This window comes from Antechinus flavipes, chromosome 1, assembly GCF_016432865.1.
Source record: "Antechinus flavipes isolate AdamAnt ecotype Samford, QLD, Australia chromosome 1, AdamAnt_v2, whole genome shotgun sequence".
Classification (NCBI taxonomy): domain Eukaryota; kingdom Metazoa; phylum Chordata; class Mammalia; order Dasyuromorphia; family Dasyuridae; genus Antechinus; species Antechinus flavipes.
In genome coordinates this window covers 725,832,438-725,857,479 of record NC_067398.1, presented here as the reverse complement: position 1 = coordinate 725,857,479, position 25,042 = coordinate 725,832,438, and the positions used below count along the sequence as shown (strand labels likewise).

Sequence of the window (25,042 nt, the reverse complement as noted above, 5' to 3'; positions counted from 1 at the left end):
TAGAACTCAAAGGTACAAAAGACTGACAAGGAATAAGTAACAGAATAAATGGATGTTTTCTTCAGAATTGGTGATTCTCTGAAAGAGAAACACAGATCTGGAAATCAAAAGTGCAACAATGAAGGATTTCAGAACAAAATAAGACTTTTGTAAGACTACCTGGTTTCAATACAAGCAATAGTAACTGACCTTAAAGAAAGTCCCCAAATAATCTGAGAAATGTAAAATTTTCATTAATTTAAAATGAAACAAACTCCCTGAAAACCATATTAGTAAAACAAAAACTGCCCTCCCCCCACACACACACTGAAAATTGAGGGTAAAGGGATGGATCACTAGAATCCATATATTGCCAAAAGATACACTTGAATTTTAGTTCCCTTAGAAACTTATAGATCTAGCTTCAGAATTTCAATATTAAACAAAAATTCTTGCAAGCACCCAAGAGGAAACCTTTTGTATTTCCAAGGAAAAGCAAATTAAATTGCACAAAACCATTGTTCACAAGAAACAACAAAAAGAATATAATACTCTAAAAAGCAAAGCAGATTAGTGTGCACACCAAAGTAACATGCAAAATTGAGTTCATCAATAGAGCTAGAAAAGATTGATTTTTTAAAGTACTATTAGTTGTTTTTTTTTTCCCTTGGCCAGTGCCTTATGGGACCACTGCAACCCACCTCACCACTTTTTGTGACAGTGATATCTGAATTTTTGCCTGTAGAAGTAAATCCAAGTGATGGATAGGCCTCTTCGTAGGAATGGATATGTTTATTACTCTATCCTGGAACTGATCCTGGCCATGCTTCATTCTTTAAGAGATTCACTCCCTAAGTAGGGAAAAGAAAAATTTGAATTTTGTATAATATATTATAAATCTCTGCATGTTGAGTTTTCTTTGAAGTCCCTAACCACTTGTTAGCTCTTTGCTGGCTTGTTAACAATTCAATAGGTGTTTGTTTTCTGTTGTAACTTGCTAGAAGTTTTATTGGCTTTGAGTAGTTCCCTTTCTTATTTTCCCTATACACACATCAAAATGATAGGGGGTTTTTGTTTGTTTTTGTTATTATTTTTTAAAATATATAATTATATTTAATTTATATATATATATATCACATATATATAATTTAATATGTAATTAGGCTCAGGATGATTATTAACATCTGCTCCTTGGGGGCATGCTGCTCAGCCTGAGATAAGAGCTGCCTCTCAAGATAGGTCTCATTTTCTAAGGTAATTTTGAAAAGTTGCCCAAAACAGGTCTCCTTTCTAGATAAGGGCCATCTGTGTCTAAAATTGCTGGGGATATTGACTGCATGCAAGGTCTGAGTTGCCTTAAAGACCAGTTATTTCAGAAAAGAATAGCCATACTCTCAAGAACATGTATTATGGTCAATGAATGGTCTCAAATCATGAGAAATGAAGCCTTTTCTTCATAAGGAAGAGTCAATCAGGCTGAAAATAAATACACTGTTCCTAAAGCTCACTTTGAATGACATGAAAGGCTGAACTGAGGAACCAGCATTGACTTTAGGGGATTATTGGAGGTAGGAGCATTCCAATGATCATTTTGGGACCTAGATGCCTGTGCAACATCGTACTTCAATAAATCCCACTTGAGTACTAGTTATGTGTGTTATTGGGCTTTACTTGTGTAGGGTTAATGGTATGATGGGAATAACATATAACTCATCTAGTTAGAGAGATTTTGCTGCTAAATGTTGGGGAATGAATAAAGAGGATGATCACCCCAATCCTTTGAAATTATATCCCTACCCAACACCTTTTTTTCAGGTCTATTGGGAGGAGAGACCATTTGGGAGTGAATTTAGTAAAACAGGTTAGGTAAAAGGGAAGGATTGAGAAAATGTAAAAACTGAATAGTCATTAAACGAATTCATACTCTGTCATTTTGCAAATTAAAAACAAATTAAATTATGCAATAAGCCTTACAACCCTATACATCTTTAAAACACTTATAGTTTGCAATATATCCTCTTTCTGCTGCTTTCTCTCATTTTACTCTTAGGCAGAGTCCATAAAATTTTGACATATTTGCTAATTTTCCAGGAAACTACATTTGTATCATGTTGGGTATTGTGTTTTTTTTTTTTTTTTTTTTTCAAAAAGTCAATTTTCCCAAGCTTAATTTTGATTTTAGCCCACGGGATTTTAAAGAAATTTATTTTTATTTTGAATTAAAAATCAAAATAGATATTTTCATATGCAAAGACCACAGAAAGGGGATTGTCCTCAAATTGTAGATCATTATTATGTACTGTTTGTTTTTTTTGAGAATAAATTCAACCTTTAGCTTTCAAAACTGTCCTGCTGTTCGTCTGTCTTCTTGCTTTATATTCTCTGCATTTTAAAAAGTTGCTTCAATAGACTTTTTAACTTTTTCTACCATATTTCTTCTTGCCTTCATCTAAAGCATCATCCCCTAACCCTTTTCCAGGATTATTACACTACCTATGACAGGAGGAAATGTCTAGCAAAGTACTTTAAGTTTTCTTTGAAAAAGCTCCTAGCTACTTGTTAGCTCTTTACTGGCCTATTAACAATTCAATAGGGCTGGACTGTGTCTTACTTGAAAAGGTACTGGAATTGTCTTCAAGACTTAATTGATGGTCATGTGGCTAATAGAGGGCTAAATAATTTTTCCAATAAACAGGACCTCAAACCTCTTTGACAAAAGAAGTCATGCTCAAAAGATGGGCAATGTCAGCTGCCTACAACTCCAACTGTCTACTTTTAGTATCTAAAATAGCAAGAATATAGGTAAAAACCTGATGAATTAACAGCAGCACCAGAATTGTGAGGACTGTGGTGCAAATGATGACACTTTTGTTACATCAGAAGTCCAGATCATCAGTGGAATTGGGCAGAGGGCTTGTCTTAGTGGTACTGCTGACTTCCCACACTATCATGTTTCTTGGGCATTGGGGATTGGGAGAGCATTGCCTTGCCAAGAGTCCTTTTTGAGATGGAATACCAAATCTGTCCCTTTAGAAATCTACTGAGAGCTTCCCCCTTTACTGAGAGACTGTCTTATAGTCTACTACTTGGTCTTGCCTCAAATCTCTCTCCTAATTCAGTCTTATCCCTTCAACTGCCAAAGTGCATTTCCTAAATTCAATTTTCCTATTCAATTTTTGTTCTTCCAACATCCAGGATCAGACATTGACTTTTTATAATTGCCTCCATCCTATATTTCATTATTTCCATTCTCATTTCTACATTATTTTCCTTCTCATATTCTATCATCCAATCTAGGAAAGGGTAACAGGAAAGGTCCTCTGCCATAATCAAGATCTAAAGGAAGTCAGATTCTGAGTAGGGGTGATTCCGTAGTCAGGGAGGACAGTTTCAGGGTTCCCCCCATCAAAACCAACTGAGTTCCTTCTCCTCCATCCTTCTGGTAGAAGTGCCAGACCCCCTTACCCAAATTGACTACTCAGAGACATCTTCAGATACAAACAGGAAGCATTTGTTTGGTCCTTGCAAGGAGAGATCCAAACACACCAACTGAGCAGATCCAGAGCCTCTCAGCTCCCAACTCCTAGCATTGTGCCTGGCTGTGAGGCAGAAATAATAAACTGGTTAAATAGCCAAAGACTTTGGTTCATTAGATGGATTGAAAAGGAAGTAACATCGACCAATGGACAGCAATGCTGTCTACTTCCTGTGATACACATAAACTTCCTGAGGTTTCTGACCAACTCCATCTCATAGACTTTTTGAGAAATCTTCACCTGGTCCCATTCATTATCTTTCATCTGCTTTGAATATATCTTTTATGTATCTAATGCAGATAGAACTGGAATTACTCTTCCTAACTCTGATTTGCACAAGCAGCTTAGGTTTCTAGAATTCCTGTGATTATCATCTCAGTTTAATACTATCTAAGCTACAGCTTGTGAACCTTGTGTTTCTTTTTGTGATTATCAACTGATATCTCGTTAATTAACTCTTAGAAGTCATCTACTATAGTGGTAGAGTTGATGCAAACATTCCCTCCAAACTGGAGATATAACTCTTCCATTAGTACATAGAGTCCATAGGAAATCAGGTTTAATCTTAGAGCCCGAACTCCTTGATACAGAAAATGCATTTTTTTTTTCCTCCTTTGGAGTTCCATATCTTCAAGTACAACATTTTATATTTATAGTAACTCATTTCTCTTTTAAATAATTAACAGAAGTCAATTTTCTCTGTCTCTCACCTGCCATCACTGGGGAAAAATGAAATTAAATTTCCTCAGTAGTGGTATGCAAAAATACATATTGGTAAGATTTAGATTTAGGGAACCAAGATGAGATTAGAGTTTCTGGTGGTCAGGGAGTTAAATGATAAGGTCTAGTGGCAGGTTCGGGGTTCAAGGAATCAAATGGAGAAGTTTGGCTCCCCTGCAACCCCTTGGGATTTGACACAAGGATAGGGAGTTTTGGGGACTCCCTTCTGGCAGTGCAGAGGTTCTCTGTAAAAAAATTTACATACCTGAAAACCTAGATTGATAAAAGAGATTTATTATAGGGATTGGAAGTAAGGTTGGAAATCCTGACAGAGAGGCATAAAGTCTGGTTAGGAAATAGGTGAGGGTAAAGAGAGTATGGCACTGGAAAGAGTATTCCAGTGGCCAGAGGCTCCTTGGCATGCCAAGCATGGAGCTGGCATGTTTGGAACCTCTGCAAAGAGAGGGTTTTAGTTTGGCTCTTTTATAATGGAGCTTTGGCTGAAGGGAACTTGTGTGTGGAGTCCCAAGCTGGCTCATCCCTGGGTTTCAGCTTGAGCTGAAATTTGAATTGAATTTAATGAGTTTCAGATCTGAGCCAACCCCACCTAGATAACAAGGAAGAAACTGTTTGTCCCTTGAGCTGGGTCCCTCACTGAGGCAGAGTTGAAGATTTTCTCCTCTAAGGATTTTTAGACTTTCGGGGTCCCCTCTTTAATATGACTTATTCTGCTAGTCATGCCTTTTCTATCATGGTTATCATGTTTCATCACTGGTATGCTAGAATTATGGTCATTCTGTTGATTATACTTCTTTCAAGATTATTTGTTTTTGTAATGTGTTTGTTTTTATACTTATTCATATATTTACATTTATTTATATTATATATTTATATTACAATTTGAAATTACAATTGGTTCTGATTACTAAGACCTCAAAAATATTCATTTTTATAATGTTGATAGTTCTGTTCACTTCTCCTGTCCACAGATGTCTTCCTCTAGCTTTTGAGATCTTTTCCCTCCTTTCTTGCACCTCATTAGTTCTCCATCCTAGTCATACAAAACATTTTCCCATCCTTGCCTCCTGGCTTCTCTGAATTCTCAGCTAAAGTTCCACCATTGGTAAGAGGTATTTCTCGGTCCTTCTGTGACTACTTCCAATTCTTCCGTATGTACTTTTCTTGTGACTAGTCTCCCCCATTTGACTGTAAGTTCGTTGAGGGCCAGCTAGCCTGGCGCTGGGGCCACAGTGTTTCTAATAAATGTTGACTCGATATATAAAGATCTTTTATTGTCCAGACCTGTCTCACCTTCTGTAACTGACTTAGGTTTTCTTGGCAGATACTGGACTAATTTGTCATTTCCTTTTCTAGCTCATAGAAAAAATAATTTTCAAACTGGGCAGCTAGGCAGCTGTGTGAACAGTGCAGAGCAACTCGCCCTCGGGTGACCTCGGGTTAAGACCCTGTTCCTCGGGATTGGGCAGGAAGGGGGAGGCCCTACACAAAGGCCTCCTCAGCACTTCTTTCCTTGACCTCTCCAAGGACTGGAACCCGCCTTTCTTTGCTCCACGCCTTCTAGGTCACAGTGTAGACACTACTGGGTGTGAGGGACGGAGCTGGGATGCTGATTCACAAGGCCAGATCCGGGGTCCTTCCCTCCCTGGGCAGTGCCCTGGAATCAGGGGCTGAACACTCGGCCCCAGCCGTCAGCGTGGGTAGGGGTCTCCTCAACCACTGTCAGAACGCTTCCGGGGCACAGGCCACCCTGGCCTGGCTGATCTCCCCCCGAAAAAGGGCGTTGGAGGGGAGTGGGGACTCTGGAGAACTGCGGCCGCCCCCTAGCTCCAGGCCAGGCGTCCCCCATTAATAGAAGAGGCCCGCCATAAAGTGGGCACACGAACAAGGTGGGGTAACGGTGCCTCTGGAGCCTGGCAGGACTTATGCAGCGGGGAATGGGACATGATGGGGGGAAACATCAGGGCCATCAGCTATTGGATGGCTAGACACCAGCGGGGCGGTGAAGGCAGGGCTTTTGGGGCATTCTGGGGCTGACTCCTCCCTGCTCCTCCCAGACGACTGCCTCGTCCCAGCTCGCCCAGCGTTGCCCCTCACTTTCTCTCAAGCCCTGTCGCTGTACACATAGAAGGAGGCCAGGATTTGGCGCCACCTAGGGCTCTGGCCTCTGGCCGATGAAAATCCGAGCGTCTAGCGGCTTAACCCTAGGTCAAAAATCGCGCCTCATCTCCAGACTACATTTCCTAGGCCTTCCTGGTCCTCTAAAGCCAAGTGACTTCCAGAAGCCATACTGGAAGTGAGTCCTCTCTCAGGTCCCCTCCCCCGGAGTCCCCTCCGGGATCTTGGCATTGATCCGGAGATCTGGTCTGAGCCAGTTGAAGCGCAAGCTTGATGTCCTCACCCATGTCCTCCCCTCGGGGTCGGTGCGCATGAGCAGGACCCTTAGTCACCCCTCTTTCCTTCCATATCTTTCCCCTCCCTCTCCCCCTCCCCTAGCCTCCTCTTCCAGGCTTCCCTCCAGGATATCCTCCCCATTGATGGGTTAGAGTCCCAAAAAGGCAATGAAGGGTCTGAGTTTGAACATGTCCGCTGTTAGCATCCAGGTGAGCCCAAGATCAAGGGAACAAATTGGGGAAATTGAGGTAACGCAGAGCAGGATTGGGAGAGAGAAAGAGAGGGGTAAGACTGGAAGCAGAATTTTCTGATGGGGGAGAGGGGGGAGGAGCAGACTGGATTCGAACTCAGGACTTATTGACTCCAGGCCTTATACATGTTTTGGGGTGCCCCAAGGCCTTTCAATCCAGCCAAAGATGGTACAGCTTGTCCACATTTGTCAGTTGAGGACACTGAGGCATGGGATATGAGCTAGCCTGTGCCCATGGTCCTGGATGCTATTTCTGTCTGGCTGTGCCTGTGGCCCTGGATTCGAGGTTCAGCACAGGAGGAGGAGGCCTTGGTTGCCCTCCTCACCTCTGCCTGGTGGGCAGGAAGCAGAATACCCTTGTGTGCCAGACTGGCACCCAGGACCTCTGTTTTCAGGAGTTGGTGACCTTCTGGGTGGTTAGTGATTTTCACAGTGGAGGAATGGAGGTGCCTGATCCCCCCTTAGAGGGAGCTATAATGGGAGGCGATGTTGGAGACTTTTGGGACCCTGGTGGGCCTAGTTGAGGACGCTGGCTTTGGATTAGTGATCAGCCCCTGAACTGGACCCAATGAAGCATCCCATGCCCCCCCCCCCCAGCTTTGCCCATGGCCCCCAACCCTCAGGGCTGCTCCTCAGAGGCTGGAGCCCTGAGCTCCCTCTGTCTCCAATGCACAAGACTGGCCACTTCAATACGCAGTGTGATCATCCAGCTGCATCAAGGGAAGATATCATGGAGGCCCTAGGACCAAGGGTCCAGAATCCACCCTCCAGGTGAGGACTCTCTGGTTTTAGTGTCCATGGGAGGGCCCTGCCTAAGCCAAGAAGGGACCCCTGGCTTTGGGCCTGGGCCTGGGCCAGGCTCCTGCCTCCCCATTATAGGAGCCACCTGCTAGTTGCCGCTGGGGATTTAATTTGAACAGCAGAATAGATCCCTTCATGTGAGAGGATGATAATGATACAAGGAGACTGATTCTCTGATCTTTGACATCTTCCCATTTGCCTCCCAATTCACAAGCAACGCATTTAGGGTCTGCTTCAGTAAAGGCCAATTTGTAATTCCTTCAAGTGTGTTATGATTCACAGCTGTGGGGGCTTTTAGAGAACGGACCCACCCCTTAATGGTGCAGTCTCCTTTAACGCTTTCCAAGCTTTCTGGGTTTCCACACTTAGGCGTGATTTTTAGCATCCCTGCTTTTCTAGGCATTAGACAAAGAATGAATGAGTGGATGAAGAAGGCTTTCTGAAGAGCTGCGGGCAGCACGGCGGGCTGTAACCCTTTAGCTTTTCAGTGTCTTCCAGTCTTAGATGTGGTCACATCCTGCTCTCCTCAGCCACTGTCCTGGTGCTTTACCCTTTTCCCAAGAGCTTTGTGACAAGTCTGCCCTCACTGCATCCTTCCTTAGGATGATGGGTCTAGGCTTTCCAACTGTCATTATTTAATCCTGCCTTGGGATGAAGGGTCTAGGCTTTCCCAACTGTCCTCCCTCGGTCCTGCCTTTGGATGATGGGTCTAGGCTTTCCCAAGGAGCACTAAGACCTCACCATCCAAGCCCATTTGCTGCTCCTGAGCCACCAGTAGTCCCTCAGCTCTCTCCTTCCTAAGCCACCGTCAGCCCCCCTCACCAGCTGTGTGGTCTCTGAGTATTGGTCTGGTAGCTGCTCTTCCTCTTCTGGTAGATGTTCTCATCACACTTGCTTTTTAGCAGGGGTCTCCGATGGTCTGCAGCCTCACAACTCCTGCGTCTGTTGGATGTTTCTGGCCCAAGGCTCCCTGGACAACTCAGACTCAGCCTGAGGTCCGGTCTTGTTCTCTCTGGCCATGTTTGCCCTATCCCCCATCCTTTCAGCCTGGTGGCTCTCCTGTCAGTCACCTCCCATTCTGGGACTTCATTCTCACCCAGTACTCGTCTCCACTCCCAGAATCCCCTTCCTCTGTCAGTGGCCTCAGGGCTTGCCTCTCATCTCCCTTAATTCTAGCTCTACTCCCATCCCTCTGCCAAAAAGGGTTCCCTAAATCATACCCCGGCCACATCCATTGTTTCCTAATAGATTCCACCACCTTCCTGTTACTTCCGGGACCAAATAGCCGATTCTCAATGTGGCTCATAAAGCCTTCACCTGGTGGTCAGCCCCTCTCTCCATGTCTTCTAACACTTGCCACTCCGTGGTGTACTCTGTGACACCAACTTTCCTGCTCCTCCTCCTCACTCACTTTGGTGGCTTTGTCCTAAGGGTTCCCCCAATGGCAGAAATGCCCTTCTGACTTCTGCTTCCTTCTATTCCCCACCCTAGCAGCTGTTGCAACAGTCCAGGGTGAGGAGATGAAGGTCTGCTCCAGGGCAGGGGTGGAAGAGAAAGGGTCATCTTGGAGAGATGCTGCAGGGGGGAAATACAGGCACCGTGTTGGCTGGAGGAGCTGAGAGATGGGAGGAATGAGTCTGAGACCAAGCTTGCCAACCTCAAGAATGACAGTGTCCTTGACAGCAGTATTAGGGAGAGTTAGGGGATCAAGATAGAATTCTCCTGGGTATGTGGAGTGCTAATGAGATGCTGAGTTCAGGCTCCCAAACGGGCCATTGCTGATGGAGACCTGGAGCTCAGGAAAGAGGATCTCAGAGGTGTCTGCGAAGGAAGGATATTAGGAGCCATGGGACTAAGACAGCATTGGGGGATAGAAAGACCAGGACAGAGCCAGGCCTGTAGCAAGCGACTGGTCAGCAAGGGGCCAGTCGGGTGGACAGGAAAAGGGTGAGGACAGAGATGTGAGAATCTGGAGAAGGGAGAGTATTTAGCCAATAGTTAAGTAACAGACCTTTTATTTTCTAATAGAATGAAAGATACCTGGATATGTTTATAGGTAGCCATCAAGAAATCAGCATTATGAAGTACCTACTGTGTGTCAGGCCCTGAGCTTGGGGGTGGGGACAGAGGTCCCCATCTCTGCTTACATGAAGTTTGCAAGGAGTACAGAAGTGCCTTTGTAAATACAAAGAAAGGAGTAAATACAAGTGATTGACAAGGAATTAAATACAAGGGTGGGCACTAGTGTTGTGGGGATCAGAAAAAAATTCCTGCAAAGATGATGCTTAGAAAAAAGGGGGAGTTTTGCTATGACGGAGAGGGGCAAAGGTGTGGAGGGTTAGGGGTGAAGAGCAGAGAGAAGGCCAATTTGGGGAGCTTGCAGTATTGGAATTGGGAAAGGAGAAGAGGCTCGGGTTGGGAGGCTTTCTCAGCAAAATGGAAGACTCTAAATTTGATTGTAGATGCCACAGTAAGCCTCTGGAGTCCCATGGTCAGTTCTGTACTTGCCTGTAGTGTATGGGATGGACCAGACTGGGGAGAAAGGCAGGGGACCAGGTGGGAGGCAGAGGCAACGAGAGACATTGAGTGCTCGCTGTGTGTTAGGCACCAAGAAAGTCCTAGCTCCTTCCACCTTGTGAGCAGGGACTGTCCTAGGGCTTTCATGGTACAAAAGAAGCTGAAAGGGGGTGGTCATAAGGTTACGGGCATGAGGCCCAGTGAAGCCCTAGAGCCAGCTGGATCAGAATCTGAGGAGGTAGGAGGCACCGTTTGTGGAGATCAGGCCAGGTGAAAAATGAGCTCTGTGCCTTCTTCTAACTGAGTTAAGGGACAAAGATCAGGACCAAGGTGGTATCTGTGTGCATGGAAAGGATATGAGAGATGTGGAAATGGCAAGATTTGGTGACCGGGGGTGGGAGGGAGTGAGGTTAGGGGGAGGAGGACAGAGAGGAGAGGGAGGAGTCGAGGGCAGTACTGGGGATGTGGGGATACACCTGGCAGGTGCATCTTACCTCCCACTGCCATCAGCACTTTGTCAAGAGCATCTCACCATTGCCTGGGATAGGCTTTGACAGATGCTTTCTACAAGAAAAAAAAAAGTTGGGAAGAGGGGTTCGTTGGGGAAAAAGAAATCATTTTCCATTTGGAACATGTTGAGTTTGAAATGCCTCTCAAAATGTCCCCTTTGAAATGTCCAGTAGGCAGTGGTGACCTGGGACCAAAGCTCAAGGGAGACTGGGGGAGGAGATAGAACTCTGAGACTCATCTACACAGAAATGGTAACCAAATTAATAGGAACTGAGGGCTTACATGATTGGGAGAGTACAGGATAAGGCCCAGGAGAGAATTTGGGGAAACAGCTCAGTTAAAGGGAGACTGAGGAATGGTCAGATCATTAAGTGGCAGTCTACTAAAGGAGACAGGAGGGATCAAGGATGGGTGCTGGATCGGGAGAGGGGCCACCCATCAAAGGAGGAGCCAATGGGAGAGGTGACAGACTGGGGTTCTTGAACAGAAGGAGAGATGAAGGGATCAGCTCTATCAGAGGAGAAGCTAATGAGAGATGACATTCTGGAGCTCCGAGATAGAAGGGAGAAGAGGAGGTTCCTTCTGTATGTGAGGAGAAGCTAGTGGGAAGTGATAATTGGAGTTGATAATTACCACTTTATAATACCATTTGAGATCTGATAGAGCTGGATCAACTTTAAAATGTTTCAGTGATTCCCTTAATATCCTTGAGCTTTTCTTCTTCCAGATGAATTTTGTCATTTTTCTAGCTCTATAAAATAATTTTGATAATTTGATTATTATAGCACTGAAAAGATTAATTTAGGTATAATTGTAATTTTATATTATATTGGCTCAGCCTATTCATAAGCAGTTAATATTTTTCCAGTTGTTTAGATCTTACTTTATGGATGTGAAAAGTGTTTTTTAGTTCTATTTACATAGTTCTTAGGTTTATCTTGGCAGATAGACTCCCAAGTAGTTTATATTCACAGTTATTTTAAGGGAAATTTCTCTTTCTATCTTTTCTGGTAATATATAGAAATGCTAATGATTTATGTGGATTTATTTTGTTTTCTGCAATTTTGCTGAAGTTGTGAATAATTACAAGTAGTTTCTTAGTTAATTCTCTAGGATTTTCTAAGTATAACATGATGTCATTTGCAGAGAATGATAGTTTTGTTTTCTTGTTACCCATTCAAATTCCTTTAATTTTTTTCTTCTCTTATACTATAGCTAACATTTCTAGTATAATATAACAGCTTCTGCTATAGCTCCTTACCTTTATCCTATGTGCATCTCTGCTTCAAATGTGCTACTTATAAATAATATATTGTAGGATTCTAGTTTTTAATCCATTCTGCTATGCACTTCTGTTTTATGGGTAAGTTCATCCCATTCACAATTATAGTTATGATAACTGTATTTCATTCATGCAATTTTTGCTTGTTTATTTCCCCTCTTATTCCTCACTCTTTCCCTCCTCATACTTCTAATAACTACCTTCCTTTTTATATCCTCCCTTTTCTTAGTCCTCCCCTTCTCTTGCACTTTTATTATTCCCCATCCCATTTTACTTTCTTATAGGGTAAGATATATTTTTATATCCAACTGAGTGTGTATGTTATTCCTTTGTTGATAGTAAGGTTTGCTTATCACCTCCTTCAATCTCCCCCTCCATTATAATAGCTCTTGCATGCCTCTTTTAGGTAGGATAATTTACCCCCATTGGATTTTCCCCTTTCTTCCAGTGTAATTTTCTTTCTAGTCCTTTTATTTATTTTTTTTTGGGGGGGAGGTATCATCTCATCAAAGTCATCTTATCTCCAAACCCTCTGTTTACATATATTTTTTCTAAGTGATATCATAATAATAAAGTTGAGTTACAAATATTATCTTGCCATGCAGAAATATAAAGCTAATCTCATTGAATTTTTTGTATTTTCTCTCATTTCTTGTTTATATTTTTATGTTTCCCTTGAGTCTTTGACCTTGGAGATCAAAATGTTTATTCACTTTTGGTCTTTTCATTACAAATGCTTGAAACTCCTCTATTTTGTTAAATGTCCATTTCCCCCACAAAAAGATTATATTCAATTTTTAAAATTAAAATTAATTTTAAAATTCCAGCACTTTTTCTGATGAGGGCATGTTGTGCTGGCCAGTCCTGGGCCAGGGTGTCATCCAATGAGTTCTAAAATTCTTTTTTTTTTTTTATAAATATTTTATTTTATTTTATAATAACTTTATATTGACAGAATCCATGCCAGGGTAATTTTTTTACATTATCTCTTGCACTCGCTTCTGTTCCGATTTTTCCCCACCCTCCCTCCACCCCTCCCCTAGATGGCAAGCAGTCCTATATATGTTAGGTATGTTGCAGTAGATCCTAGATACATATATCCCAATATATGTTTGCAGAACCGAGCAGTTCTCTTGTTGCACAGGGAGAATTGAATTCAGAAGGTAAAAACATGAGTTCTAAAATTCTTAAGAGAGACTTTGAGCATGTCTTTGTATCACTTTTTCTGACTATCTTGGGAGTTCTCGTCCTTTTTTTTTTTTTTAAATAGTCTTTTTGGAAAGCATCCATTGGGCATTCAAAACATGGTCACCCAATGGATCTGTGCTCTCTGGGGGACAGCTGGAATGCCGGGCAGTTTATTTGGAGAAAGAACCCGTGTCAAGTAGCTTCTGCTGGGAGAATTTTAGAATATTCCTCAGACAATTCAAATAGGAACGGTTCTGATTCCTGACCTGGAGCTGGTAGACTATCTGGGTTTCATGTTTCATGACAAACATGAGGTCAAGGCAACAAGAACCCTGCTCCCCTTGGCTCTGCTGGTCCTCCCCTTGGCTCTAGAAGTCTGCCCAAGACCCCCGCTCCCCTTGGCTCTAGATGTGTTTCCAAGACTCCTGCTTTGCTTGGCTGTGCTGGTGTTTTCCTTGATTCTAGAAGTGTGCCTAAGACCCCAGCTCCTTTTCGCACTAGAAGTGTGCCCAAGACCTCCACTCTCCTGCAGGTCTGCTAGTACTCCCCTTGGCTCCGAAGTGTGCCCAAGTCCCCTGCTCCCCTTGGCTGTAGAAGTGTGCCCAAGACTCCAGCTCCCCTTGGCTCTAGAACTGTGCCCAACACCTCCATTCCCCTTGGTTCTGCTGGTGCTTTCCTTGGCTTTAGAATTGTTGCCAAAAACCTTGATCCCCTTGGCTCTGCTGGTGCTTCCCTTGGCTGTAGAAGTGTTCCTAAGATCCCCGACCCTTTGCAGCCCAAAGCTACCATGCCAGTCTCCACCTTGGCCATCACAATGTTTTTTTTTTCTCTAGCACAAATTGACCTTTAACTCTGGAAGAAGGTCTTTCCTCAATCATTACCTTAATAGGGTTTCTCACTGTCATGCATTCCTCAAGGTTGAGTAAGTCCTATTAAAATTCAGGCCAAGATTCAATTAATCAACAAGAATTTATTATTGTTATTGGTAGTTCTGATAAGTGACATGTACATGGTGCTTTTAGGGTTAGTTAAGGACTTCACAGAGAGTTAGCTCATTTGAACCTTATCACAATACTGAGAGGTTGTTGTTGGTAATATCTTCATTTACAGATGAGAAAATTGAGGCTGAGAGAGATGAATGACTTGCCTAGTTGTTCACATGATAGCTGGGAAAGTTCTGAGGCCAGATTTGAATTCAGATTTTCCTGATTCCAGGTCCAGGGATCTCTCCACTATGTAACCTGACTCTTCCATCCAGCACCTATTACTTCTTCCATACATTACACTCACATTTAACCTCTAGGTTACAGGTTTTGATTTCTATTAAGAGCTCTGGGCTCTTTGGAAGCCTTCTCACATTTGTTGTATTCATTAGGTTTATCCCTAGCATGACTTTTATTATGTCGAACCAGCTGTGAATATTGGCGGAAGGCCTTCTCACATTCAAAACACTTATAGGGCTTCTCTCTAGTATGAATTCTCTCATGTCGGGTAAGTTGTGCACTTTGGGGGAAGGACTTCCCACATTCACTGCATTCAAAAGGTTTTTTCCCAGTGTGTATCATCTGATGGCGAGTAAGGTGAGAACTATGGCGGAAGGTCTTTCCGCATTCATGACAATTATAAGGTTTTTCTCCAGTGTGGATTCTCTGATGTTCACTGAGCCCCGTGCTCAGGCGGAAGAACTTGCCACATTCTAGGCATTTATAAGGTTTTTCTCCACTGTGAATCGTCTGGTGTACAGTGAGCTGTGTGTTCTGGCGGAAGGTCTTCCCACATTCATCACATTTATAGGGTTTCTCTCCACTATGAATTTTCTGGTGTACCGTAAGTTGGGTGCTTTGGCGGAAGGTCTTCCCGCATTCACTGCACTCATAAGGTTTCTCTCCAGTATGAATCCTCTGGTGCAAGGTAAGCTGTATACTCTGCCTAAAGGACTTGCCACACTCCTTACATTCATATGGTTTCTCTCCAGTGTGAATCCTCTGGTGTAGAGTAAGTTGGGAGCTGTGGCCAAAGGCCTTTCCACACTCAGAACATTCATAAGGTTTCTCCCCAGTGTGAATTCTCTGATGTTCACTGAGTCTTGTGCCTAAACGGAAGGCCTTTCCACACTCATTACATTTATAAGGTTTCTCTCCAGTGTGAATTCTCTGATGCTCACTAAGGCTTGTGCCCAGGCGGAAGGACTTCCCACATTCATTACATTCATACGGTTTTTCCCCAGTGTGAATCCTCTGGTGCGTGGTAAGCTGTATACTCTGGCGGAAGACCTTCCCACACTCATTACACTCATAAGGTTTCTCTCCAGTGTGAATTGTCTGATGTGCAGTAAGTTGTGTACTTTGTCGGAAGGCCTTCCCACAAACTTTACATTCATAAGGTTTCTCTCCCGTGTGGATTCTTTGATGTTGGGTAAGCTGTGACCCATGGCGAAAGGCCTTTCCACAGTCACTACATTTATAGGGTCTATCTCCAGTATGAATTCTCTGGTGTTGTGTAAGGTGTGAACTATGTCGGAAGGTCTTACCACATTCATTACATTCATAAGGTTTTTCTCCGGTATGAATTCTCTGGTGTTGAGTGAGATGGGATCCGTGCCGGAAGGCTTTCCCACATTCATTACATTTATAAGGTTTCTCTCCAGTGTGAATTTTCTGATGTTCCACAAGCCCCGTGCTCAAGCGAAAGACTTTAGAGCATTCATTACATTTAAAAGGTTTTTCTCCAGTATGAATTGACTGATGTTGAATAAGGTGTCCTTGCTGATAGAAGGCCTTCCCACACTGACCACACTCATAGGGTCTCTCTCCAGTATGACTTCTCTTATGCTGAATAAGACACATCTTCTGAACGAAGCCTTTCCCACATTCATTACACACAAAAGGTTTCTCTCCAGTTTTCTCATTTTCCTTGCAGTCCGAATTGTTACTAAAGGATTTCTCACAAACTTTAAATTTAGAAAATGTCTTCTTTGGACATATTTTATTACACTTTCTTAGATCTGCATATATTTTGAGGCTCTTTCTATGTATATCATGTTTATGGAGACTCTTCCCTGTTGATTCTCTTTGTTGTGGTAAATGAACTGGTTCTGGATTCAACTTCTTATACTTATGGTTTCTCACTTTACCGGAACTTTTCCTTTGGGTGCTGGGTTTTTGTCTAGAAGGCTTCTTTTGCTGTTTCAATAACCTGGTATTAATTGACTGGTTTTCTCCCAATCTGGAGATGGTGGGGCTATTCTTGGTGAGTCTTTCCTGGGATGATTCTTGTCCAGAAAGACCCTGTTTTGGAGGTGATTCCTTGGTCTCAGACCTAGGTTCCCAATCTGAAAAAACAAAACAAAACAAATATATATACCTTTCCTTCAGCCAGTTTTTCATGTAGTCGCCTATATTCTCTCTCTTCCATCAATAATTAACAATTTTTACATGAAAGAATATCACTTCTCAGAAGTCAAATTGAGTCAGCAAGTGACATGAATTAGCAGAACAGGCAATTCATTAATGTATTTTAAGAGTTACCAATTAAGGATGTATTTATTTCCAAAGTTATAGTGAAAATATGAGTTATGGAGTAAAGAACAAGACCTTTCTTTGAGATATACATATAGATAGACACATAAATAGATAGGCAGACAGACATAGATATATAGAGACAGACAGAGCTGTAATCTGAATGAAATAGAACACCAATGAAAACTATGTGGCCTTGACTCTAAAGGCATCACAAATGAAGCATGGGAGAAGGGACAACTGAAGACCAATAAGTCCAGGAAGGAGGAAAGGGGCACTTTCCGTGATGACACAGGAAATTCCTCCCACTAGTACAGGCTGGCCTCTTCTCTTTCCATGTCACTGAGGGGCTAAGGATCCCACATACTATGTGTCAGAAGCAGAGCTTGACCCCAAGCCTTCCTGGTATACCATGTCACACCACCTCTCTGACCAGGAGGCCATATTTAGGAAGACAAGGTCTTCTTTGGTAGTTCTGTTGGGGTCTCAGACTCCTTCTACTTCCTGCCTCTTCTTCCCAACCTTCACACAATCCTTCTCTAGCAGAGGCAGCTTTCCCTACCTCCTCTGATCCCTTTTGGGTTGTGAGCTGAGCCTCCCAGGGTGTCCCAGGTCATAGCTTCACTTGAGACTGGACCTCCACAGAAGATCTTGAACACTTGCACCATTTCTCCCTCTCCACTCCTCCCTCTAACCAGTGAAACAGCTTGGAATCACCAGCTGCCAACTCCCTTACTCCCATCCGTTTCAATCCATTGCCCTCAATGTCAAGCTGCCTGCTCAGCAATGAGCAAACTTCTTTCCCCTGTCATCCTCTTCTCTTATGTTTCCAGCTTCCGGCACTCAGAGACCTAGGCCCTCTGGCCTAGCTTCCCTTTCAACTTTTTCTAGTACCTCCAACTTACTAGTCAAGGTGGGGGAATCAGAAGTATATGTGCTCCCCAAGGCCACTTCCAGATTCTTCCTCCACTACCATCACTAGGCAACCTCTACTATTTTGAGGTTCATTGCCTTGCAGAAAATAGTAAGTCATTCCCAGATGGTCAAAGAGAATTGTTTTAACTGTGTGCAGTATTCCCACTGCTCACTTCTCTTTGCATCCATCTGTCTTAAGACTTTGCTCTTCTCATCAATGCAATGATTCAAGGCAGTTTCAAAAGCTTAATCTCCAAAATCTTGGGTCAAAAATCTCCAGGGCTCCCTCGAACCTCCAAACCCCTGAGCCTTTCCCAATCTGCCCCACTTCTGCCTTCTTATTCCTTACTCTGCAACCCAGGGAGCCTGGGCTCCTGAACGTCCTCAGCATTCTCGGAGAACATGCTGGGATCTTCTCGCTCACCTCCATCTCCTAGCAACCCTGGCTTCTAACAAATTCTAACTAAAATCGCATCTTCCTTAAGAAGTCTGTCTGTATCTTCCTTAATCCCCACAATCACTTTCTATTTCTCTCTGACACAATCCATGCAAAGGTCTTTTAAAATTGTCTCCCCCAAAGACTGGAAGCTCCTTAAGAGCTTTTGCCTTTCTTAGTTTCCCAACACTTAGCCCAAGGTCTGGCAGGTATGGACACTTCTGACTTACTGACTACAAAGCAGTCTTTACAAAAATAAAAGCAGACCTAAAGAAAACTGAAGAGATGTTTATTGCTTTATGCTCTGCCAATATATTAAAAATGACAGTACCACATAAATTAATTTCTTATTCAGAGTCCTGTTATTTAAATTGTCAAAACGTGCTTTTATACAACTGAAAAGATAATAAATTCATCCAGATAAATAAAAGATCAAGAATCTCAAGAGAAATGCCATCCACAAAAAGGCTGGGGGGGGGGGGGAGTTGGGAGGGAGGAGGGAAGAGGGCCAGCAATACTAGGTCTCAAACCAAAATACTGTATAATCATCACCAGTTTTATTTAGTATTGATTAGAGACAAGTTGAAGGAAAGAACAGTCACCCAGACTGATAAATCCCCAAACCGTAACCACCAGGGTGGCGTTTGCTCTCCAGCAAAAAAGGTTATCAAAAAATGGGAAGCGGTCTAGCAGAAATTAAATCTAAATCGAAGGTTCACACAACACAACACAACTCCAGATGGGTTCTTGACAAATGAGAGGGACAGGAAAGGAGAGTTTTTGACCAAACAAGGGATAGAAAACAACAGAGAAGACTAAAATGGACAATTTGGATTACATGAAACTGGAAAGCTCAGGGATAATCAAAATCAATGCAGCTAAAATGAGAAGAAAAAAGTTAACTGAAAACGAAAATCTTGACAAGTCAGTCCGATTAAGCTCCAATAGCCAACATGGAGACCAAACACTGAAAGAGAAGAGGAGCATTCCCGAAAAAAGAAATAGGCAAACTGTGAAGAAGCCCAAACTACCGACAATCACAGGAAAAATCATTATTTTAAAACAAAAACAAATGAAAATGACTCCAAGTGTCACCCCACACCTGACTGCTGGCCTGGAGGTCAGCGGAAGCTCAGAGGCAGCCCGGACCTGGGCCCGGATACGGGGAGCCAATGACGGCACCAGCCCCCCAGTGCCAGCTGAGAGGAGAGGACCCAGGACGGGGATTTGGGGTCAGTCTCAGCCCCGGGGAACCAAATCAGAGACAGCGGTGAGGCACAAGGTGCTCACGGGAAGCAGCAGGACCATTCTGCCAGGGTCGTGCCCCATCCCCGAAGCGGGGCCTCCTGCTGCCAGGGCACCTCACTCACCTGCCCAGCTGCTTCCTGGGACATCTCCCTCCGGCCCCCAGGGGGCTTCCCCTCTCTCCAGCTGCTTGATCACATCAGGCTTGGGAAGGGCCAGTCCTGTTGGGAGAAGGGCAAAGGGGGTTCAGGGTCTTGGCCACGCCAGAGAGGGAAGGGGCCCACTGGAGCCTTGCTGGGTGTGGGGCTCTGGGCAGGGAGTTTGGGGGAGGGGTCCATTGGAGCCTTGTGGGGGTGGCTTTGGGCAGGAAGTTTGGGGAGGAAACCACGGGGATGTTGCCGGGCCAGGCTACAAGGAAGGCCCTTTCTTCCGTCTGGGCCGGGTCCCAGAGATGCCGGCCCTCCCCAAGCTGGGCATTGGCTCTGGAAGGTGGCCCAGGGGCAGCGGGGCCCTCACCCAGGCAGACCAGGTTCCGGTAGTTCTCCAGCATCACTTGGCGGTAGAGCTCCTTCTGAGAGGGGTCCAGGCGCCCCCACTCCTCCGGGGTGAAGGTCACAGCCACGTCTCTGAAGGTCACTGACCCCTAAAACACCAAAGGCTGGTCTTGAGCTGGAGACCATCTTTCTGCTTCCCCCCAAGTGCTGGCTCCATCACTGGGGACAAGGGGCACCGGAGGCAGGACGCTGAACTGCGGCCCTCCCTGGGAAACGGGACTCCACAGCAGACCTTGCCTCCCTCCAAGCAGCTGCGCCGCCCCAGGGCCTCTGGTCAAGGTGGAGGGGCTGGGAGCTCAGGCCTGCGGCGTGCCCCCCACCCAGGGAAACCTTCACCCACCAGACTGAGGGGCAGCTCTCAAATGGCACCCCTGGCAGCAACCTCCCGGAGAGCACCCCCTGACAGCGCCCCCTGATGGCACCCCCTGGCAGCAACCTCCCGGAGAGCACCCCCTGACAGCGCCCCCTGGCAGCAACCTCCCGGAGAGCACCCCCTGACAGCATCCTCTGACAGCGCCCCCTGGCAGCGCCCCCTGACAGCGCCCCCTGGCAGCAACCTCCCGGAGAGCACCCCTGACAGCGCCCCCTGATGGCGCCCCCTGGTGGCAACCCCCACAGTGCTTTCCACGGCTCCTTTGGCAGTGTCCCCCATAGCGCCCCCTGACAGCTGCCCTGCAGCTCCTCCTTGGCAGTGCCCCTGACAGCGCCCCCTGGTGGCGTTCTCTGACAGCACCCTCTGACAGCACCCCCTGGCGGCGCTCCACGCAGCGTCCTAGACTCCAGGAAGCCGCAGGACGACAGCCGGTGACTCACCGGGGTCTGCAGCACGGGCGCCATGGCCGGCCTCCTCCTCTGGGGCCAGAGCAGAGCTGAGAAGGGAAAGGAGCCATGACAAAGGCGGTAGCATGTGCCCACCCCCCACCCCCAGCACCGCAGGCAAACGCGGGATACGCCTCCTGGCTATGTGGGTGCCAAGGACGTGTGGGGAACGTGTCATGGGAGGTGCCCAGGGAGAGGGGGCTGGCCCTGGATGTCAGCGGGGACTGGGGTCTCTCCTAAGGCACTGGGGGGCCCAAGCGGGTAGAGGAAGGGGACAGTGATTGATGACCTGATAAAAGGAGGCTAGCACTGGGGTCCGACAGGGCATCAGGGAGCCACAGCAGGAAGAAGAGGGGGCAGTGTGGGATGCCCAGAGAGAAGGGCGCTGGCGCTGGCGGTCTATGGGACACGGGTCTCTCCTGAGGCACTGGGGAGCCACAGCAGGTGGGGGAGCAGGGCAGTAACTCTCACACAGAGCCGCCTCGGGGAGGTCTGTAGTCCCCGTCCTCGCCCAGCGAGCCCATTGGACAGCCTAGGGCCATCGAAGCCAATCAGCGGTGTCGCTGCTCCATGGACCCTCCTAGTCTTTGTTCCTTTTGCTCCACACCTATTCTCCCATGAGGAGGGGCGGGGAAGCAGCAAAGTCTTTGATTGGCTCCTAGGGCCTAGGAATCAGCCAGTGGAAACGCTTTGTCGCCGAAGGATGGGCTAAGGGCGGTGCTAGAAGTGGTGCTAGGTACCGGACTGCGCAGGCGCAGCTGCCTCAGGGCCGGCACTTCTCTAAGTCCCCCCCACACCACGCCCACTTTTCCTCTTTGTTGGTCTGGAAAACAGGTGCCGGGCGCCCGGAACCAACCCGGTTTTCCCGTCTGCTTGGTTCCGGCCCCGGGCCCGGCTCCCACTTACCCCGGAAGGCTCGAGCCCTGGCGACGGCTGCGGACGAAACAGAACCGAGGCTGACAGGCTGGACTAGGATGGGTATGCCAGTTAAGGGGCGGAAGTGCCGTTGCCATGGAGACCTGCCGGAAACCCGCCCGTAGCCTCCACTCCCTCCCTTCTGGGAAAGGTAGTCCTTGGCCTCGGAGGGCGTGCACATGCATTGAATCCTACTGCTTCTCTTGTCTCTGCAGCGCGGACGGACTGGAAATGAACTCCTCCCGGCTGAGACCCTACCCCGCTCCTGCCCTGGTCCTGGGCCTGCGCGACCCTACCTGTATCTTTGGGGAAGCAAGTTATAAATAAATGTGCCCTTCATGTGAACTGGATAATGGAAAGTCTCTCCTCTAGGGCAGATCGCAGCCCATTCAGGGGTCCTCCGGGGGGCCGCCGGTCACTCTTTCCCGTCTCTTCTCGTTCCCTCGGCCAGGTTCTGTCCTTTCATTCTTGCTTGTGTCCCCGGCGCTTAGCACAGTGCCTGGCACAATACATGCTCGCTGATTGACTCCTGCGCTCGGGCACCTGGCTGGAATATCTGGGTGGAAAGATGGAAGCCGCGTAAGAGCGCGAAAGGCCCTTCATCATTTCTCAAAGGAAGCCCCGGCCAGCCCCTGTTCCTTAGGAACTGCAGGACCTAGGGACCGTCCCCCTTCATTGACTGTCCCATTGCTTCGGGCAATGACTGGCTTAGTCTGCATCCTGTGGAGAAGAACTAAGCCCGGTCCAAGGCTGCCAGAGCCTCCAAGGGAAAGATCCCCACAGCAGGAAGGCCCTGCCGGCCGCCAGCCAGGGGTGGGCAAGCTGGGGGTCCTGCCGGGCAGCGCAGGTGGGAGCTGAGAGCCCCGGCTACGGGATGTCCTGGGGAAACCTGAAGGCGTCTGACCCGCGCCTTAAGGGAGCACGTGTGAAATGCGGCTGAACTCCTCACGCTGGAGGAGCCGCCCGTGCCTTCGAGGGGGGTTTGGGCCGCTCCGCGGGGTCGCAGCAGTCGCTTTGTCCGCGGGTTCGCGTCTCTGCCACTGATGCGCTGATTTTGTGGGTCTATCCCTAGCACCACTGTGACAGCTGGCTAGCTATGCGGGACCACTAGGCGGCGCTGCAGCGGACAGAAAACCCGGGCGGAATCTCCGGCTCTGGCTATGAGACCCCCGCAAGGCTTAATCTGAAGCGCTTCAGTGTCTTTGCTAAAAACAAAAACAAAACAAAACAGGGACGGCCCCAGCGCGCCCTCGTGCAGGGCACGAAAAGGCTCGCGGGACAGAAAGCAGGATGGCTCCGGGAGCTGAGCGTGCTCTGTTGTCGCTGTGGCGGCCTCTGACGCTTGTCTGCTGCCTGTCAGTGGGCCCTGGTCTATTCTAAGGGCAACAGTACCAAAGGAGGACGGCCTGGGAGGCGAGGAAAGTCCCCGACGCTTGTGTTTCCGCGGTATATTTCTGAGTCTGGGGACTGTTCCAGCATCTCTGCGGCAGCTTTGTCCCGGGAGGACCTCACCCGCGCCCCGAGCCCCGAGGGGGGCTTCCTGTGCCCAGGCCCGTGTGAGGAGCAGGAGCGCGCTCTTCTTGAGACAGTCTCTTCAAGCTGCTCGGGCGCTGGAGGACGGAGCTGGGGGCGCCAGCTTCCCTCGGGTGCTGCAGGGAGCTCCAGGTTCCGGGAAGAAGCTGACAAGAGAGGGGCCTCTCGCCTCTGTCTCTACTTGCTACCCTACAGACTCGGCAAACTTCCCCCGGGATGAGACCTGGAGCTCTCTGCGCTGGCTGAGCTACCTCCCTTCCAGCGGCCGAGTTCCTCCATTCCGAGCCGTCTGGTACATGATCTCCATGTATCCTTTCTCCGGCTGCTGTTTCTTAGCTACTTCCTATACATATTCACTAGGGACCTGGCCTTTGGAGAACAAGCTTGGAGCACTGCTCCTCCAATTACTGGAGCGATGACCAGAAGCTGGATTGAAAAGCCCGCCCGCTAGAATAATCGATACCTGACAAAACAGAGTGAAGGAGCTCTAATGTCATAAGTAGCCACAACCAGAGCCCTGTGCTCCGGCAGAGACGAGGACGCGTCTTCTCAGCTTTGGGGAAGGCGTTATTCTGGTCATTATAATTTTGCATCAGTTTACATTATTTTGTTTTGCTTTCCATTTATCTTCTTGTGCTTGATTTCCAGGCCCTTCCTTCTCTTTGACACCATTTCATACATTTTCCTTTTTCCCCTCTGCATTCATCGTGTTGCTTCTTACAGGACAATAGCGGAGGGTTACATTTCTGCACAATTTGTTTAGCAAATCTTCCTCAGTCATAGGCACGTTTTCTCCGATTCTGAACTTCCTTCTTACCACCTGGGTGTTAGCTTCGACTCCTCACTCTCACCCCCTCCTGTGCAATCTGTTGCCAAGTTCTGTCGATTTTATCTTTAGAAATCTTGTAAATGTTCCTTTCTCTTCTCTGATATGGCCGTTACTCTGGCGCAAGCCCCCATCACCTTGTGTCTGAACAATAGCCACACTCCTGCTTGGTTTTCCCACCCCATCTCTGCCTGGTCTGGTCCATTCTCCGCTCAGTTATCTGACCAATCTTTTAGAAGCCCATATCCCCATCTTCCCAATTCAATAAACTCCACTGGTTCCTCCATCTGATCCTGCAGAATCAAATACAAAATTCTCTGGTGTTCAAGCCCTTCATAAGTTGGTCTCCTGCTTTTCCAGTCTTTATATACCTCGCTTCCCTCATGTACTTTTCAATTCAGATGGCACAGGTAAAAACATGTCGCTCCATCTCTTACTCTTGAGCATCTTTACTGGTTGTCTCCTTATCCCTGGAATTCACCTTCTTGACTTCCTTCAAGTCTCAGCTAAAACTTCTTCAAAAAGCCTCACTGATCCCCTATAATGCTAGTGCTGATTATCTGTACTTTGTTTTATTGAATTCTTATTTGTACATAGTTGTTTTCATGTTGTCTCCCTCATTAGACTGAGTTTCTTGAGAACCAGTAATGTCTTTTGTCTTCACATCTTTTAAAAAATTCTAATTTGTACAGTGACTGGTACAATTTAGGTATTGAATAAATGCTTATTCGCTATTTCCAGTTAGCCAACAATTAAAAATGAAAATTTCCAATTCTTTGCTACCATATGTGCTATTATATTTTAGTTCACGTAAGACTTCTCTGTCACTAGGTTAGCCAATAATGGAATCCCTGAGTCAAAGGACATAGATGTGTCATTCTCTTTATAAAATTCCAGATTGTTCTTCAGAACGGTTGGGCCAATTCTAGTTAGTGTGCCTGTTTCTCCACAGCACCTTCAGTATTAGTTATTCCCTTTTTTCATCTTCAAGTTCTATTTCCCTTTAATTTCTTCCTTTTTCATTATTTCTCTCATCATTCTTAATCTTTTCTTCCTCAACTTTTTTAGTCTAGCTTTCAAAAGCAT

The 25,042-nt window shown here is 46.4% G+C and overlaps 2 protein-coding genes across 3 annotated transcripts in view; one reads left to right on the top strand and one right to left on the bottom strand.

Annotated features, from left to right (window-relative positions):
- LOC127545847 (zinc finger protein 420-like) overlaps window positions 1–25,042 on the top strand; it is a 330,731-nt gene that overhangs the window by 133,802 nt on the left and 171,887 nt on the right. The gene's annotated exons all lie outside the window — the stretch shown is intronic.
- LOC127545850 (zinc finger protein 345-like) lies at window positions 14,151–22,435 on the bottom strand. Its single transcript, XM_051973347.1, has 5 exons — window positions 21,589–22,435; window positions 20,677–20,732; window positions 19,826–19,952; window positions 19,435–19,530; window positions 14,151–16,526 (listed from the first exon to the last, which is right to left on the bottom strand). Exons 1-5 carry the CDS (start codon window positions 21,776–21,778, stop codon window positions 14,500–14,502), a joined length of 2,496 nt encoding a protein of 831 aa, XP_051829307.1. The 5' UTR covers window positions 21,779–22,435; the 3' UTR covers window positions 14,151–14,499.